General features: G+C 39.1%; 1 protein-coding gene across 1 annotated transcript in view; it reads left to right on the top strand.

Moving 5' to 3' along the window:
• Positions 1–20305, top strand: part of SPON1 (spondin 1) — a 197658-nt gene that overhangs the window by 160587 nt on the left and 16766 nt on the right. Inside the window, exon 7 of the mRNA XM_009646918.2 lies at positions 5528–5592. Within this exon, the coding sequence (XP_009645213.1) occupies positions 5528–5592 (65 nt within the window). The remainder of the gene's footprint in view (positions 1–5527; positions 5593–20305) is intronic.

Genomic DNA, 20305 nt, shown 5'->3' with positions numbered 1-20305 from the left:
ATCTCTTTCTTCTTCAATAACAAATTGTTTTTTGAGGGAAAGGATGATCCTGCAGTAGAGATGCTATCTGAAAACCCAGATTTGCGGGTTTACTTCCAGAAGACATTTAATTCATCATCTGTGAATTGAGGATAATGTTTCTTTTTCTACTTCCTAAGAATCTTGTGGAAATAAGTCCGCTGTGGATAGAAACGCATTAGAATATTATATGGATGAGTGTTGTGGAAGGAATTAAATGTTCTCTATTCTAAAACAATCAAATGAATGCCAAGCAGTGGTGGTGTGAAATGAGTGAAATTAAGCTCTGGCTCAGAAACAGGTGTTTTTCATTCCCACAGTTCATTGAATCTGACTGCGGTTTTGATGTCGGATAATACAGTGTCATTTGTTTAGCTGATCCGAATCAAAACATTATTATGAAGCGCTAAATGATCTGCACAGTAACATTTCCTAATGTTATTTGGCACATACAAAATAAAAATAGTAATAAAAATTACTCATTATAATAAGTTCCAGTACAGAAAAGATATCAATCACATCAGTTACCAAAAATCAGCAGGAGCACATGAAATAGTTTACGTAGCTTCCCAGATCCTGCTAATCTCTCTTTTATTCCAAAGGTATTCAGATGATACTTAAAACTTTTGCTGAAAGCTTTCATTACATTTTAATGGATGTTATCCTTTAAACAAGTTATTTTAAGTCCCCTTAGTTGAGAAAGACTTCAAATCAAATTCTGTCTTCAATGCTGCTTTTTTGAGCTGTCCCACTTTCAGCTCTTGAAGATGAGGAAATGTTTTTAATCTTTTGTAAAGTGCACAGCTGAATGATCTAATTTAGCAGTGGTTTCATAGCACGGGGTTCTATTTGTTGCCATTTAATGACTTTATTCTGCATGCGCCTTCACTTGTACATTGCAGGAACAAATGGATGTAAAGTAAATGATTAATTTTTACCAACTTCAGAATGTCAGTGGGGCTGTCTGTATTAGAATGACATTATCAACTTCTAAAAATCATATATGAGGACTTTTTGGAGGACAGTACTTTCATAGGGAACAGCTATTGAGTCAACCACCCACCCTCAGCTTGAAGCACAAATGTAGAAAGAGGATCTGGAGATAAGGATAATTGTTTGCTATTTTTGCATGCTTTAATTTAGGCCACAATCCAAAAAATATTGAAGTCAATCTAGAAACTACTCTGGCTCCACTGGGCTTTTTGAGCAAGCTCTAAGCATGTAGGAGAGGGTTCAATTTCAACTGGAAACTAAAATAGTGTAATTGAACTAAATAACTGAAATTGAAGAAGCTTCAGTAGATTCTACAAAGACTTTATACCAACCTTTGTAAGTGATTGTGCCTAACTATGCTTCTCAAAGGGATTTACCTTGAAAACTCCTGAGAGCTTATACTAATTTAATTATTAAATCATGACTTCCTACTTATAGGAGTAGCAGAGATGCTGCATCAACGGTAGCATGTTCTCATAGCAAATGGAGGCATAGACACACTGGTGCAAATGAGATGCTGAGGAGCAGGGCACATTGCTTCCATGAGGAGCTTCCCACGCACGCCTGCGGTGTGCCGGGGCTGACGGCGGTGCGGCACCGCGCTGCCCCCCCTCACTCCCCTCGCGGGAGAGTTTCGTACCTGTACTCCATTCCATGATATTGATATGGCCAAAAAAAGCTGAGCAAAAACTCAGTTGCAAATTCCCAAGCATCAATTCTGTGATTTGTATTCAAGGAGGAAACCCCCTTAAATGTGAAAAGGAAGGAAGGTAGCAACTTTCCTCCTGTATATTTCTGTAGCAACTGACAGGTAGTCTCAAATTCGCTCCTTGGCAACTTCCACATACACAGAGGCATAACATAGGCCTGACAGTTTCCTTGCCTTTTTCTTTTTCCTTTTATTGCTGGAAGAGGTATGTATAGGACTTTACCTGAAGGATTTTCAGCAGCTCCAAGCAAGAGCATTGGTACCCTTCCCTTTAACTTGTTCTGACAAGTAACAATTGTAACATTTTGACACTCCATCATTTTGTAAATGATCTAGTTTTCTTTTTCAAAATCTAAGTTTCATTACTTGGGAATCATTGCTTCCCAGCCAAATGCATAAATGATAACACAACTTGCAACATACAACAGTGAAACATCTTAGTTCTTCTTGCCATATTTTGATGTGAATTTGAGTGTTTGTTTACTTCAAAAATCAAAGCAAAATTTTGGGAATATGAAGAGGAGAGAGAAATTGGGTACAAATGTAATACAGAAAGTCCTAAGAAAATGTTAACCAAAATTCATAAAAAATATGTGGTGTTTTATGCCTCTACTGTAAAGTCTGCACAGTTGGGTTATTCGAGGCAGTTAGGTTATATCAACTGGTTGTATATTATTAATTTGTGGGTTTCTCTTCCGGCATTTCATATCCTCTCAGTTTCTACCATCTGCCAGTAAATTATAGCTAAAAAGATTGGCCAGAAAATCTAGCCGCTGTGTCTTTTCTATATATTGCTCTCTATCTATAGATTTGACTGTGAAGTTGTGTGGTTGATAGCATCTGTTTGCGTGGGCTGTTTAAGTTTATCACATTCCCTTAAAAACACGGAGGTCAGCTGGAGAGGCTGGAGGCAGAGGAAGGTGGCTGCTTTTCGGGAGTAACTCCCTGAGCCAGGTCCCTGCAGGAGGCTGGGGAGATGCAGGCTGGTGGCATCACAAGGGGAGCTGGGTTCCCCAGGCTGGCGCAAAGCCCGGCGGTGAGGCCTCACACAGCAACAGCCTCACAGACCCACGGAGGCGGCAAACGGAATTTACTGTATTGTTTTCCAGGATTTCACCTTCTTGACATAAACACTTGTCCAAGGAAGTACCAAATACCTACTCAGGTATTTTTCTGTCTGTCAATGTGTGTAGAAGTAAATATACACTGGCATTAATAACAGTCTAGGTGTTACATTTTTTAATTAAAACAAAATATAAATCTGCATGATAGAGGCAACTGCATAATTAGACTATCAGTCTGGAATCACAATGATTTAATTCAAGTTGCTGCTTAATCCTGTGTAATTGTCAAGGAGCTCTAGTTATCAAAAATGCGTGCTTTCGTTCCAGGCTCATCAGAACGCTGGATTCTGCATCTTTTGGTTTTGGTTATTGTTTGGGAAGTGGCCATAAATTCAGCTCTTGCATCTGAATTTTCACCTCCCTTAAAAATTCAGGGATGTCTGAATGCACCATGTTCCTTATTTCCTTCCCTCTGCACTTACTAATAAACTATTAATCGTGGTTCCTCCACTCTTGGTATGCATTTTTAATTTGAATAGCACATGTTAAAATGCTTTCAGACACAAGTGATTTGGATTTTACTGACATAATTATTGGCTGCTATTAGATAAGCAGTGTATTATTTTAATAAACGTAACCGTCTGTGCTCATAACAGACTTTCTTTGGGATTTACAACACGCAGTTCATAATTTTGAATGCAAATATGTTCTCAAATACCATTATGTTCGTATCATATGTTCATATATCTCAAATGAAGATGTGCCTGGCTGGAGAGTCTTAGGATGTTGAAGCAAGAAAATTAAATATTAAGGCAAATTCCATTGACAGATAAAGACAAGTAATGCCTTTTAACTTCAGATTTTTAACTTCACTTATTTAGTTTCCTTTTAAATTGCTTTGAAGGCATGGAGGTAAGAAGAAGGTTGCCGTAGGTGAACCTGGATGTGATGGGTCTCTCCTGCATGGAGCATAACTCCGCTCGGTGCCACCCGGCTGGGCAGGGAGGCTGGGAGAGGGTGGTGTGGGCAGCTCAGCCTGCTGCCACTCACCGAGGGCCTGCCCTGGGGAACTCGCCTGCTGGCATAGAGAGCTATGTGTGCTGTCTGATTGCTCCCTTTCATCCTAAAATTCTCTTTATTCAAACTATATTAGTAGTACAGGAGTTCGATTAAATCTTTTTATACTTACTTGCATTTATACAGTCAGATTTACAGTTATATTAGCTCAGGACATTTAATGTAGTATAGGGTTTGGCCTGTATTTTTAAAAAGGATTTTCAAGATTTCAAGAAATGGCTTATCCGTCCACTCGGGTTGAGGGAGAGGTCATGTCACGTAATGTATTCCTGAGACTGAAAACCTTGTATGTTACAGAGAGGGCCCGTCAGCGCTGCAATTACCAGCTTTGGTAAAAGAGGGAGTCAGAAAATAGTGAGAGTGGTAGAAACACTTGTGAATATTGTTTTCTTTAAGCAGGGGTGTATATGGACTAGAGCCAGTCTGGGGTATCAGAACTACTGCAGAAATTGCACTATTATCACTAAACTGAAAGGTCAGCTCTGTTGGAAGTGTCAATTACTGGTAATGTATGAGGTGGGTTTCTTAGGCTAATTGGGAAATATTTTTAAAAGACAGTAGAAATCATGTGAGTGAGTTGTGAACTTTGTGTTCCTCTAGGCAAATTACTAGGGTGGATTCCTAAGGGAGATGGGGAAAATGATTCTAAAAAAGTGTGATAGATGTCTTTTGGGCATCAGAGCCTTGTAATGGTCTCTTGCCTTTGTCCTGGGTTTATTGTACCAATATAAAGTTTAGAACTGCTGAGGCAGGAATTCCTACAGACTTTAGGAAGTAATCTTTGTGCAGTGCTTTGCCACACTGTGGGCTTCCACAGGTGGGCGCTATATTTCACCCTGAAATTTTTAAATGAATAAATGGAAAGCAAAGAGAAAGTGTTATCAATGGCTTTACTTGGAGGAGATTGCAGTGCATCTGCCATGGATTCTTTACATCCTTACATATATGAGGATAATAAATAATATATCATACATGCTCACAGGGTGTGCTAGATTGCCTAGAGCAGCAACCTCTAGCTTTTGCCTGGCTCTTGGCCCATGGATCTGTAACACGTTAAGTGCAATTTTTCTGTCTTTGCCTGCTTTAACCTGGTAAGTTCCTCTGGTCACAAGGATTGTCAGAGAGTCACAAAATCAACAGCTCAAGATACACCTTTTGCTAATAAGCTACTACATGTGGACTAACAGCCCAGGATACAGCACATTTATCTTCCTGTGATAGTGTTACCAGAGCAAACTCAGTTTGGTCATATTGGTTTGGGGGATTTCCCCAATGAAAAGGTCTTCTCCTTATTTATACTTGCCATCACAGTGCACCGCTGCTGAAAGCTTTCCCTTCAGCTCATGATGCAAAAATAATGTGGGCTGTGAACTGCTGCTGGTGTTTTCAGCTTGCTGCAGTTCCTGCAGAGGGGAAAGAGGCTGTGCCCCAAGTCCGATAGCCTGTGCTTGCTGCTCCTGCTTCCTGTGTTCATATCGGCTCCTGGATGCACCCAGGGCAGCTGAGGACACGAGGTGCTCAGATAACAAAATGGACAAGACATATTTCTCATAGTCAGAATTTGGAGGCACAGTTCAGTCTAGTACCTGTTGCTTCTTGCTGTAAATCATATTACTCTCATTGTAAAATTGTCCCGATCACTTTCTTGTTTTGTGTCTTTTCACAGAGCGATGAGGTTTTAACAGTCATCAAGGCAAAAGCACAGTGGCCTGCCTGGCAACCTCTGAATGTGTAAGTAGGGACTAATATGTCTCCATGGCCTTGTGTTCAGTGTTGGTTAACGGACTGCTCGAAACTCATTGTCTCATATAATCATTAGCTCTTGTAAAGAAACAGCCTACAAATGTTTTGATATATGAGGTTTTAATCTTTTTTTTGTGTTTTTGCCAACAATTGCTTCTCTTGTTCTTTCCCCTTTAGCATCTCTCCATTTTTTGCATGCTTTGGTTTGCTAACTGTTACAGGAGAAGGATTATCCCGTGGAGGTTGTGCCTTCATTTAACAATGATGTTTATTCAATGCTTGCTCAAAAATGTATCATACTATTCTACATGTGGTATTTTATAGCATTCTGTGTCACACACTGTGACAACGCCTTCTGTCAATACAGCGAATCTTCAATCCACCAACAAAAAAACTCGTAAAGGATTAATTCTTTAAACTGCCGATCTGAAACACTGTATTGACAGCATCATGATCCTGATGGTAGTGTAACCATGGTTGTTTTACCAAGTGAGAGAGCTAGCTAGCTTCCCAGGATCCTAGCGCTGGGCTCTCTGGCACTCAGCAGAAAAGAGGGCCAAATTCTTCTTTCAGGATGCTCTTGAATTTATTGGTTGTCTTTTGGGGGAGAGGGTGTCGGAGTGTGGGTGTTCTTGTGTTCCTGCATAATTTATCTGTGCTTGGCCCAAAGTTCTTTCTAATTGTCCAGGCCCAAGTGAGTGAGAGTTGCAAGAAGTGACTAAAGACAAGAACCCAGTGTAAGGGTTCGCCCCATTAGCTGAGAGTTAAAAATTAAGTCCTTGGAGATGCAGGGCAATTAGTCTACTGCAAGATTGTAGGGACCAGATAGTCCTGTTTCCTCTGTAAAAAGTATAAGGAAAGCAGTCAGTGGAACATTGTGTCTGGTTTTACCATCTGTATTTCAGAAAGTATGTGAAAATTTGGAGGTTACTCAGAAAAAAGCTGCAAAAGAGTTCAGTTTTTAGAAAAACATCCCCTACCGTAAGAGGCTTAAAAACTCTTAAGCAGCTTAGGACTTAAGCTATTCAGTTTATCCCCTCCCTCCCGAAAAAGAAAAAAAAAAAGGTTAGGGGGTGAGCACAGCTTAAATAGTGAAAAGATTTCTGTTAGCTGATCCTTCCTTAATCTAGAAAAAAAAAAACCCACTATGAAATCCCTCGTAGCATGGAAGCTAAGGAAATTCGTGACAAGGAAATTCTCACTAAAGGTACAGGAAAAGGCTTTAACAGGGTGCCTAACCTTCAGAACAGCTTACCTGAACATGAGATGGATTTTCCATCACTGGAATATATTTTAACCCTGAGACAGAGTCATAGGCTCTGCACAGGAATTGTGGGTTAGACTTTTTTTGGGTGGTGTTACGCAAGTGGTCAGTCAAGGGGGCAGTAGTGGCATTCTTTATGTATGGTTTTATTCCCCTGAAATTTTCAGTATTCGGATTTTGTAGCATTTGCCACATAGTAGTTGTGGATAGCATTTTTTTCCCTGCTGCCTTCTTTCTGTTTGCTCCAAATTAACACCTTAAAATGGAAACTTTATTCTGCTTCTCTGTTCTACTATGGTGAGATCTCCCACTGAAACAAGCCATTTACTTTTTCCTTCCAATTTCAGTTACTTTCCTGAAGCAACATTTATGTATGGTGTTTCTGTATCAAAGTGAAAAATGCTGCTAGGAATTGACTGCTGTGGGTGCTTGTAAGGCTTTGGCATTGGCAGGAGAGCAGGTTTGTACTTTGTTCACAGGAGGATGGAGAGAGGATCTCCTGCTCCTGAGTTGCAATCCATCATCTTTCAAATACACTGAATATATGACATAACAAAAAACACAGCTAATTAAAATATGTTGCCCCCGGTCATAACAGCTAGTTTAACACAGCACTGAGAAAGTTCACAAAAAAGTTGAGAGTGAACAACTTCAGATGCTTTCTAGGCATATTCTTTCACAGAGATTCTGCAAATGCTTCTGCAACACCCTCCAGATCTTCCTCCAGTCAATTCTTTCATTTTCTGTGTGGGAATTCTCACCTTTCAGTAATATCAGAAGGAAGGGTAGAAGTCACGAGGATGGAGCCAGACTCTTTGCAGTGCTATCCAGCGACAGGACAAGGGGCAATGGGCACAAACTGAAACATAAGAGGTTTCAGTTGAGTATGAGGAAAAACTTCTGAGGGTGACAGAGCACTGGAACAGGCTGCCCAGGGGAGTTGTGGAGTCTCCTCCTCTGGAGATATTCAAAGCCTGCCTGGACGAAGTCCTGTGTAACATGCTCTAGGAGAACCTGCTTTAGCATGGGGGTTGGACTAGATGATCTCCTGAGTTCCCTTCCAACCTTTGTGATTCTGTGAATAAATCTTGGTATTTGTGGTTTCAAATGCTGTGCAAGGGTTCCCCTAACAAATGTTCCTTCACTTTACAGGTGGTGTTGGATTTGGGGCTTTTTAAATAATTTGTTATCATATTTTGCCAGGATGTCCTTCTTTTCGATTCCATTTTAAAATATGATCTAAGCTCCAATAGAAGGCAAAATTTTCAATAGCCATTAACTTCTGGTGTTAATTTCCCATTTGCTGTTATGGATGGTCTTTCTTGGAATTTAGATTAGGGTTGTGCATGTATTGGACAAAGACTGCTCAGGATAAATATCTGGTCTGTTATTATGCATAACACAGCCACCTTACTAATCAAGAATTGACTAAAAGTCATGAATAGCCTTCTTTTGCATAATCATTAGTTATGTATCTAATATATAATATGGTGTGATCATGGTGTCAAAGCAGCATTACAATGTGTCATAATAAGCACAGACTAAAAACCTTCCTGAATGTGTTTTACAGCAATTACAAAATGCGTGGTACTAGTGAGCCAATTTATGGAGGCCTAAAGGGTCAAGAGTTGGCAAATTCAGCCTGCTCACACTTCAAAGTTTATCTCCTGATTCCATATAGTAATTTTATTGCTAACACTATCCAAGTTACAGTACCAACTTAGTCACAATGATTACAGTTAAAATCAGAGGGAGGAGGGGAACAGTTACCTCCAAAACTTGTGAGAGGGCTGCAAGAGTATTAATCTATTCATGTGCTGTTGCGGAGAATCTGGGGTGAGGCATGGGGGCCACCAGGCTGCCTCCCCAGGCGAGCACGTTATCTGTGAGTAGCAACCCACAGTTATGGGGCTGGAGGGCAGTGACATTCGCATGGGTGGTGGCAGACACTGTCAGGGAGGGGAGACTTAGGGGCTTGGTATTTGCTCGTTGCAGGCACCAGTTCGGTCAGACCCATCCCTTTCAGGGGAAACCCAAGAGAAAAGAAACCAGATGGGAGCACACACCAAGGCCCAGCACAGCCCTGGGCACCAGCCCCGCTGCCCACGCAGAGTAATCACCAGCCAGCCAGGACGGGCACTGCACCTGCCCCTGGGGCTGCCGGTCCTCTCCCATCTTTGCAAAACATCCAGGGAGACTGCAGCATCTCCTTCTTTCCTTACAGAGGCTGTAGCAAGGCAAGCTGCTAATTCTTGCCGACATCTCGAGCAGTTGGTGAGCCCTTGCATTTCCACTCTGGTCACCATCATAATGTGGGAGAGGATGGTCTTGGCTGGGCACCTCTCACGGATTCATCATGGCTTTTCTTCTGCTCTGTTGGTGCTGGTCAATGAGGCTGTGACTCCCGAGTCCAGTCGTACCTCATTGAGTAACGGTTCAAGCTCTGTATGGATTGAGGGCATGAAGTGTGTTAGTCTGTGTCTAAATCCGACCATGATGCCAAACACCTTTGGTTCATGACACCAGGGATAAGAAGGCAAATATAACTGGGAGCTTTCCTTCTGCTTAGGGAGAAGGAAAATAGAGAGTTCTCAGTGTGGATCCAGTGAGCACAAAGTGCCTCCCCAGGGAGAGGTCTTTGGCTTCAGACATGAGTTCAGATGCAAGAAATTACAGAAGGGGCTGAGTTGCCAGCCCTAAGCAGGGAAGGGTATAATGACACCAAGTAATTTTCTCAAATGCTTTCTGTTAATTACAATTAAGGCTAATCCACTTTAACATATTGTCATCTCCCAGTACAATATAATGCTGTGGAAACTATGTCCTGCCATAGACTTAATACTTCACTGCCTTTTATCGTTCCTCTCTTCAGTTCCTATATATGCCTGCTCTTTGTCACTGTTTTTCTTTTCCTTTTTTCTTCCTGTCACTCATCTTCATTCTCCTCCATTCAGTTTCTTATCCAAGGCACCAGCATGCAAAAAAGTCTACTTAGAGCTGCTGTGTGCAGGAGACAGTTTGAGGTGATCTTTGTGAACTAGACTTATGGTTGCCCAACCGAGACCGCAATATTGGTAGCACGAGAAGGAGTGCCAGACCAAATAATAAAACATTTTGCTGTTGCTTCTGTTTGTATTACCAAGCTGTGTGTCTGAAATTCTGACTTGAAAGTACTTGCAGGGATTGCGTTCTTCCAGCGTAATGGTATCAGTATACAGCATGCTGTCAAATGAAAGTAGTTTTTCTTATCTTACTTGTATAAACAAGAGCACATATCATTGCTCCCTTCCTCTCAGCTGTGTTTCAGGCAGAATCAAATTTTACTGTCATACTTGGCTGCAAATCATTGCCCTTTGGCAGTATGGAGGATAAAATACAGCAAATACAGATAGTACAACTGGCATCCCAATCTGCATATCCGGCACCTGTAAAATAATCAAGCCACGACAGCAGAATTTGGGGATAAAGAAGGCAAGACTTTTAAAGATAGTATGCATCAAATTCCACAGGAGCTAATACCTGTAAAAAAATCTCGCTATGAGTTCCCTTCCCCCAGTTAGATGGGGTTGGGGTTTTTTTGGCTGTATTTGTTATGCCTTTCTTTCAAATCCAGACATCTCTATTGTGACATGCCCCTTTTTCATTCAACACACACTTTTATCTAAATAAGAGCTTTCCCGGATAATCCACCAGAAGGAAATAAGCACAAATCCTGATCAATTAATCCCACTCTGTAATGTGAGTTACAGAGTCAGCTACCACAAGAAAACTGGGACACTTTTGGGAGGTGGGGGGGAGGGTCAGTTGTTGGGCATGGAAGAAGCTGTCAATTCCTCATCTTGGTGTGAGCTGGATTGTCTTTACTGTGGTAAAATCCAAGCCACATAGTGTTGTCAGGGCTCTTGCTCTTTTTACAGCTGCCTGTTTTTTCATGGTCACTATGTCCTCTGTGATTCCTCACCATCAGGGAAAGGCATTATCATACACATATCTTTCTTTTATGTAACAGCATGTTTGTTGTTATGGTTGAGGAGTAGGAGAAAGCAAATTCTTCAGGTCAATCTCTGATTTTCCAAAATAGCATGACCTCCAAGCCAAGATACCTCATCCGAACAGGGAATATCATTTCACCATAGAGTTCTCAGCTCTCTGAAAAAAAGAGTGGAATTGCAAATGGATAGTTGGGCAGGAGTCACACATTAATAGACATCTCTCTGGGTAGTTTCTGATATTTCAAAAGCATGTCCAGTATAGGTATATGGCTCTTTCTTAATATAGGCAAAGAGCGAAGTATTTGAATGGTAATTCTTGTGTCCAATCACTTTTTTGTAGTTCCTGTAAACCAGGAAAGCATTCAGCCCTGTGGAACACTGTGGAATATGGACTTCCATGTACATTATCAACTAACACTGATAACTACAGACATGGAGCAGTCATAGGATGGAAATTATTCTCCAGTATGTCATGTATTCCATTACTAACCACTCAGTACCTTATACATTATTAAATACTGCTACAGATAGTGTGTCTTTCCAAGTATTTTCATGTGTTCATTCTGGCTTTTCCTGATACCTAAAAAGGCAATATTGATTTGGAAAAAAAAATAAATAAGAAGCTTTAACTTTCTGACCTAAAACCTTTCAGATTCTAAAAAACTAGCAGGAGGACCTACCTTCCCTCTATATATTAGCTGCCTATTTCCCAATCCTTTCCTGCCAGAGTTTCCATCCGCAGCCCTAGCTCAGAGGAAGGATATGTTTGGACAGAGGTGTCCAGCAGTATGATTGTGATTATTGCTAAGCACATCATGTGTTTTCTTTTTTTTTTTCAGGTTTATTTAATTATTTTAAGTTTAGTAGATCAACCTATAGACAATATATTTCAATGCAAAAATTCAAAATATTTTATCTAGGAAAATAGCATAGTGAGAGTAGCTGACATTAAAAAGTTTGGTTTTTCTGAAATGTTTGCAAGCATTACTTTTCATACTCCTCTCATCTATTTTCCTTTACGAAAAAACACCACTGTTTTCCAACATTTTACCTCCGCAGTCCATCCTTAGTTACAAACAATGCATATCAAAGTGGTAGGCATTTTTATTTATTATAATTCTGAACTATTTGAAGTTTGGAAAATTATCCCCTCATTCCTTATGTGTCTCCTGTTTCCATTTCATCTCTCCATGTTGTTTGCGTGAGTAGTCATGGTCCTGTGGTTTTCCTCTGCCTCTTGCCTATGTGCAGAGCTTACTCTTTTTCTCATCCATTTAAGTAGCTCTTCCCCATTTACTTGGAGATTACCTGAGAACACTCCAGTAAGCACTCAAAAGTGAAGCTTAGCAGAAAAGGAGGCCCTATACTTCAAATGGATAGAACTATTCAGTCTGAAGAGTTTCTAAGTTAGTGTGATTACCTCATCATCCCCTACAAATTAACCCATCAGTCCCCTTCTATTTCAGGTTTTACATATCTTTGATAGCTTTTCTCTGACTATGAAGATATTAAGGCTGTTTTCCCTGGCTTGCAAGGAGGGTATCAGAAAATGCAACAGGATATTCCCGACTATGTTTTTCAGCATCGAGATAGATAATGTGACTAAACTGGGCAACAAGGTAAACCGTTCCAGAAATCAAAGAAAGAGTATTTTATAGAAAGGTGATGGGAAACACAAAAATGCTCTGATCCAAAGTACGTTTGAGTTGATGGATCATACTAGTGGATGAAAAAAATGCTGACATACTTCTTTTGCATGTTCCTTCGTTCTTGAGTGAAAGTTCTTTCAATCTTTGCTTTTTTCCAGAATTCTTCTGTCACAATTTGAGCAAAAAATGGTTGTTGTATGTTTTGATCCTGCAGTGAATTTGCTATGAGTCTTCATTACAGCATTTGGGAATCGAAAGCCAAGCCACAGATGAGTAGGGAATTTCATCTATTTGGGGTTTGAATGTTTGTTTGTTTCTCATTTTACTTTTTTCTTACTGTTTTTACTTCTTGCTTTTTTTACTTCACCATAATTTTCTGCTATTCTTGTGCCCACAAAACCTCTCTTCCTTAAAGTAGCCTCCATATTTAGATCATTGAACGATTACTTAAATGTTGTTAGGTGGAGAACCATGTAAGTCAGAAATGGAAGTCTCTACTGTCTTCTGAAATGTAATGAAATAACTCCCTCTCCTCATCCTATGCTTCATTGTTAAAGATCTCAGTTTACTGTGGCTGATATTCTACTCTTTACAATTCACACAGCCTTAATGTGGTGATGTCTCACTGATAAATATCATGTGTAAAACTACCCAAGGTTATGTATACAGTTGCATACTTGAAGTCTTCTGGAGTGAAAACAGCTTTAATATCAATTTGTGACTACATTAGTGTTACCGATATTATCTAAGCAGTTTCATCAGAGGGCAGAGAGCTGAAGCATCCACGTTATCCACGTAAACACGATGTGTTGCTGAACCTCTCTGCTGACCTTCTCACATGTTGCAAGTTTTGTGAGGTTCACAGAGAGGCTAGTTTACAGAAGGACATTGGAAGGCATTCAGGCGACCCTTTGCTGTAAGCACCTATTTCTCAAACTTCAATTCCTGAAGTCTTTACATACCTAAATAGCTATTAGTAACATTACTAAATGCATAAGTATACAAACAACTTTCAGTGTTCCTAAAGCTGACTGCGTTTTCACAAGAGTGAGGGGACGTCCATTAAGCCACAGATCATGACTAAACCATATTAACTTCCACAATTTATTTGTCGCACAGCCTCTTTTATCAGTAAAGGCTTGATCTTTAGGTATATCTTTTAAGTTAGCCACACACACACGTGATCAGCAAAATAAAGGGCATCCCCCAACATAGAGAAGGGTCTCCTGGTACTTGGAAGGTCTAGGTTTAAGCATCATTTTCTCCCAGCAGGACTTGAATGGTAACATCTACTTCTGAATGTAAAATTCAAACCAGCAACTTACACAGTGTGAGCCTGTTACTATCACATATCGTGTTCTTCTAGCTCAAGCCTTGCTATTTTGCATGGAATAATTAAAAATTTATTAGCCAGAGAAAGAAAGCAATCACTAGGATTTGCCCCTCAGGAAAAAGGAGGAGAGATAGAAGAGTCCTCTGAAAGAGATTAATAGCTAAAATGTTTGGTAAACAGTTAACTAGCTTTGTAAGATGGAGAAGGGGTATGTGTGGAACAAAGACAGATCAGTTCCATGTTCTCATTAATTAGAGATCTCTCTGTCTTTGGTTTGTGGCACTTATGCAATGGCAATAGCTTTTTCAGTTCCCTGGCTACCGTGGAAGAGAAACTGTTCCTGGTCAACAAAAATATTTTGTTCCATCTCCAGGTTTTCAGCATTTACTATTATTTTTTTTTTAACACCTGCACATTACTTAAAATAGAATGCTTGAATTAGGTAAATTTTGGAAAAGAAAATGCTTAGATTTGTCTCCTTTTTTGACTGATATTTACTGAATTCAACTTAAGAAACAATGTTTCTGTTCACCCAAAAATGCACTTTTAAAGTAAATGGGAATTTGCTTAGATCTAGTTAAAACTGATTTTCCATTACTTGCTTAATTTCTCTGTGCTGGGCAAAGGACAAAATTACCTACATTTGCGCTATGTTCATAATAAATGGAGTAGTTTTTTAGAATTAAGTTTTCAAGTGGGTATTTCCTTTTGTGTTGTCCTATAAAATAAATATGTTATTTGAGGAATCTTTTAAAGATTTTCTGAAAATCTTTCAGAAGTAATCTTTTTAGGATTTATGTGGAGAATTTGAGAGTTTAAGTTACCTATCCATCTAAGTGAATTATCTATTTTTTTTCTAAACTGCATATATGGATAAAATGTACATGCACACATGCCACAACTAAAGCTGGCCCTTTTCCTTTAGTAAGACCTATATTAAAAAATATTTATAGGCTATATCCAAAATCAGTACCTTCTTGTTGTTGGAGTAATTTGGTTTTGAGAGCTTAATGTGGAGACTGTTGGAGGGAAAAGAAACAGATGTACAGAGTAGTTTCACGGCCTCAATCAGTGATTTTACTGGAGGAAAAAAAAAAGATTGTTTACTTGTTGCCTCTGATTTTGATAGAACCAGGCTAGTGTCAATAACTTGCTAATTCCCTTGTATCATGTTTTAATTTTTATGTGGTTCACTGCAGTTAATTATTATAAACATTAAGGTTAAAATACTTAAGCAGATTATGCCAGCTACATTTCTGAAGGCATTTCAGACAGGGTCGGTATGTGCTGAAATCTTGTGTGATGGCAACACAGATCTGAACAGAAAGAGCAGGGAAGGTGCGGTGGTGCAGCCTTCAGACCAGGATAGCCCCAGCGAGTGCTCAGAGTCCCTGGTGCAAACCCACGCCACCACCCGTGCTGCCACGTCGTGCATCAGCTGGGGCTCGAACGCACCAAAATAAAACCACCTTGTATACGCCTGTGTGCTATAAATGCACCCTAAGTGACCTTTCTAGAATTGCTTTCACCTTCTGTAGGGAACGCTGCACTTTCTGTAGGGATGGAAGGTACATGACTCAAGGAGATCCAGTAGTGTTTAACTGTTTAGGAAATCTGCATAACCAAAACATGGTCCATTTAGTTGTGTCATTATAAAACGAGCCCACCTGTTTGCACAGCCGTTATCCCGGGGATGCTCTGGGTCAGCAAGAGGATGTGCTGCACATCTCATAAACTCGCTGCCACTACACGGCTCAGTGTGGATGCACCTATGCACCAAACCCCACCCGAAATCCTCACTTACTGTTTTCCTCTGGAGCCAGATATTTGCTGTGTGTAACTCAGAATCCCAATGTCAGAGCCAAATGCTGTTCTCTACTAAATCTATATTAATCAGCATCGAGAGGGGAAGATTCAAATCAATGCACCTTTCAGCTTTGATAACAGAGAGGCTTTAGATAAAAAATAATGAAATGCCCAGAGCCCTAGAGACCAGAAGCCTGACAATGTCTCTAAGTTAATTCTGTGAATTAGCCTTCCTAGAGCATCTTATTAAGGGCTGATAGAATTACTCACAAGCACCACACTAAACTCCTCATAGCATACAAACTAAAATTCACTGAAAAGTGCCTCCTAATTTTCTTTAATCAACTTCAATAGAGAAGACAGGGTTTTGAATTTTGCAGTCATTCCTACCCATCTACTTAAGATATTTCATCTAAAATGAAACTGTACCTTTAATCCTTTTAAAATATCATGTAGCGACAAAAGTTTTGCTTTCTGTGACATCTGGGTGAACAAATTCTGAGATTAGTTGCTCACTTTCAGTTATGTGGCTCTTTTCCTGTCCCATTAAGAATGCTGAAATTATTTCCTGTCCTGCCATGCACGGCACTGTCCGTAAGTAGCTGACATTGGTATCAGAATGTAATTTATAAAAATATATATCAGAAATGAGTAAGTTATTCAGTTGCTTAATTAATCAAGTCCTCTGACTAGCCCTCTGAGAATTAACAAAAAGAACACGTATTTGGGTTTAACTGGCATTCTGAACGGCAAAATACAGACTGAACTGCAATTAACCAGCTGTAATGGGCATAGTTTAAATTTTATTTGTTGTTTTCTCCAAAGTGATAAGAAAAGCTCATATCATAGCCCTTTAATCATCTATCCACTGTATATCATTAACATTTGATTATACAAATTGGTTATAAACACTCTTCCACCTAATGATTTGAAAAATAAATCATGCATGTATAATTTCACCTAGTGTGACTAAGAGTCAGCAGAGGGTGTATAGAAATAAGGAAGCTTATTATTTATTGCTGCTACTTATATTCCTTCGTAATGGTCATTTTTTTGCATACTTGTTAGACATTTTCTCCTAATCGGTTCAATGCTGCATTTATCCTCTGCTTCTTCTGTACTTTTAAGAAAGTGAGGTTCAGATATTTTCGTGCTTTACATATACTTCTATAGCTGCATTTAACCCACTGAACACCTTAGGACAGGCATGCGGTTGCATTACCTTTAAGTTTCTTTTAATAGAGAAAAATGGGTGTAGTTAACTCTGTTATTGGAACAGAAAAGTGTGCTGTAAAGCCAAGCAGATGTTAAATCTTTTGGTGAGGAAAAGGTGAAGATGTATGAAGGGCTGGGACATTATTTTAATTAAAAGGAAATAATGTGACATGGGCAGCTATTTGTTATACTGTGGGTGCAACCCGGTGACTTTGGAGCATTTGTGATCCAGTGGAACTTTGGTGGCTCTGTGTTTAGGGAGCTGGGATGTCGCAAGTGAACACAGAGGACCTCACAGTCCTGTTCTAAAAAAAAGAAAAAAAAACATGCTATTTTAGGCACCAATAATCTTTTGATGTTACAACAGATTTCTGAAAGACATTTTCTCTCCTTTAATACAGTAGCCAAACTGTGAATAGTATGGCCCTTGCAGAATATCTAGTTAGCGGTGTCCCTGCTCACTACAGGGGGGTTGGACTAGATGACCTCTAGGGGTGCCTTCCAACCCAAAGCATTCTATGATGCTATGTTTCTATGAATATATTAGATATTGATCCATTATGTAGAAAACATTATAGAATTAATAGCAGTACTACTGCCGAAGAAGCATAATAGTGCTGTAAGTCTCCATGGAGACACGATCTTTACTCAAGAAGTTTAATTTTCCTTCAATTTTAGATTATTTTCTTAAAAAAAATCGATTAATATCTATACTACAGATAAGTTCTTCTGTCAGTGCACATGGTAATGCCATTAATACTAGTTGATTTACTCCAGAGCTAGATGCAAATAATTTCCTTGGTGTGTCACTATTTGTTTAGTATATGGGACAATTTAATACATTTGACTTTCCTCATGTGAGTAGTTATGTAAATATGATTTTTAAGAGTACAGTCTCTCTCCGTACAGTGCAGTGGATAGCATGAACAGTTCAAAAAGAATAACTGATTAAAAATGAAACTTAAATAACTATCATGCTAAGACAGTGTCAGATTGTTGCCTGAAGCAAACCTTAATGACCATTTTAGGGATTCTTGGAAGGCAAAATAGCTTATGGTGTTAACTGCAGCTAATATCTTACCATATCAACAGATCTTTGACTATAGTAGTGTGAACATCACTTGGCTAACGCATGGTTGGGAAATTGGCCATAAAACCCAAACTAGGCATTGCCATTATAACAGCAACATTACTGTACCCGTAGTGCACTGAATTCACAATAACAGGACTTTCAATCAGTAACAAACGCATCCAGGAAAATAAAACTTCCAGTAAAGAAATAATTAGATTTGTACTAGCCTGTCTCATTGATAACAAGTCATCATGAACAACTGAAAATAAAAGGATATAAAATTGCCAGTAGCTAAAGCATGAAGAATGGAAACAAGGAATAAGCTGATGAACTGTCTGAGTTACAAATTTATTCTCAGTGACTTGCCATTGTAATGAAGTGGGATGAGTGAAATGTGGTTATATTTGACATCTCATTGGATCTATGTTATTCTAAAAGAAAATATATGAGGTTTTTTGCTGAAGAATTATGATGTGCTTTTCTCTTAACAGATGAGTTGATTTAAATTTTGAGATGCTTGAAAGTATTTTTTAAATCCCTAAGTGGCTCTCTCCAAGTACAGATATGCTTTTATAAGAATAGAAGTTGTAATGTTGTTTTGCAGGGCTCATATGCAGGCACTCTGGGAATATTTTTAAAAGATTTTGTGTGAGGTATGTCTTAATTCTATGGTGAAAGCATTATAATCTCTATAGTGTATGTATTTATAACCATGAACAGTCTTCATAATGAATAGCTACCTAAGCTATCTACTTCTGTAAGAAACATGCTCGACAGGAGCAGATCTGTAGAGTGAAACAGTGCTGAGGAAGAGACACATTTTGGGGATGGGAGATTGCTTTGGCTGGCCACTGTGCTGGGCACATGGCGCGTGGCTGCCTGCTGGCAGTGGGAGCGCAGGGGAAAAGCTCCAGGCTAGATTGATCAGAAAGAAATCAGGTCTGCACTCTGAGATTGCTCCGGGATATGAACCAAAGCACAATGGGAAATTAATCTCAGAAGTGCACCTCTGATTTTGACTAAAACACCCGTATTTGTGTCCCCCTGTGCCCGTATGCGATGCTGCGCCGTGTCATTACACACACTGCAATTCATTGCTGGCACAGAATAGTAGAAAGTGATTTCAGGATTTGCCTGAACAGAGGAAAATAGCATGCTCAGTCATTTTCTTGTCTGAATTTGACCAATGGATTCATTTTTGTAACAAGTGCCAAATGTGGGAAATGTTATTTGTCGATTACAGTTCACCTTGTAGGTTACTGATTATAACACCTTGTTTTCAATTGGTTTAATTTCGCTGCATGTTAAGTATTCAGATTGAAATTTTCATGCTAGGTTAGAGGAAAACACAATGTTTTAGTTATATTTAAAATGTTGTAACAGCTGTTTAACTATGAAGGTCTTGTATTGCCATGCTTTGGAAAAATGACTTGATGATCAATGAGTTGAAAAACTCATCCACATCTGACCAAGTTTAATGAATGTACAGAAATCTCAGTATTCCTATGATCACTTGTTAACATCTGGTAGCTCATTATTTCTTCAGAAACTGACCTTATTTAAAATGCCATGTAAAGCATAAACGGATGAACAAATTTTTTGCAAAAGCTTCTACTATGGAAGCCAGTAAAATGCAGAGCTCAGACTGATGGCGGAAACATTTTTGGATTGAAGCCTTTTGGAATGCAAACCAATTTGTAATAGTAAAAGTGAGATATTTTGGTGAAACTGGGGGAAGAAGTGGAGGAAAGCAGCATATATGAATTGGCATTTGCACACTATATCCTGGCCAACAGTATTATTCTTGCAAGAAGCAATCAGGACCTGAGTTTATGTAACACGTAGAGAGATGTAAATGAGAAACACTCAGTCTTTAGTGATTCCGCAATAAGTGGAATAAGCGTTCCTTATGTTAATTACAAACAACAAAAAAATTATCTTGGAGTCCTAAAACTAAGAAATGGTCAAATTCCAACCTATTTTCTTAGAAACTAACTTCTTTAAAGTTTTCATAGGAAATATAGCAAAGGCAAAAAGAAGCCAGTTCTCAGAGGAAAAAATACATTATCTGTAGAAGAAATGCAAGCATGTCAATTAAAGTAAATATCTTGTTCAGATTTATGTACTCAATTTTTTGCATGAGATCTCTTGTTATAGTCCTTGTGGAAAAAATGCTTTCTTACAGCATATTAGTTATGCGGTGATGACGAAAATGCTTTGTCTTCAAAAACCTCAGGTTTCACAGTCAACTGCTCACAAGAGAACAGGATTGTAATTTTAATAATAATTTCTGGGTTTAGACTTTTAAAACTAGTTAGTCATAAGCTGTGGTAGTAACAATAAATTCTTGTGGAACTTTCTAGGGATTCT

This window comes from Egretta garzetta, unplaced genomic scaffold (assembly GCF_000687185.1).
Source record: "Egretta garzetta isolate BGI_Z169 unplaced genomic scaffold, ASM68718v1 scaffold509, whole genome shotgun sequence".
Taxonomy (NCBI): domain Eukaryota; kingdom Metazoa; phylum Chordata; class Aves; order Pelecaniformes; family Ardeidae; genus Egretta; species Egretta garzetta.
The sequence above is the reverse complement of the archived record's forward strand: the minus strand, read 5'-3'. Positions and strand labels throughout refer to the sequence as shown.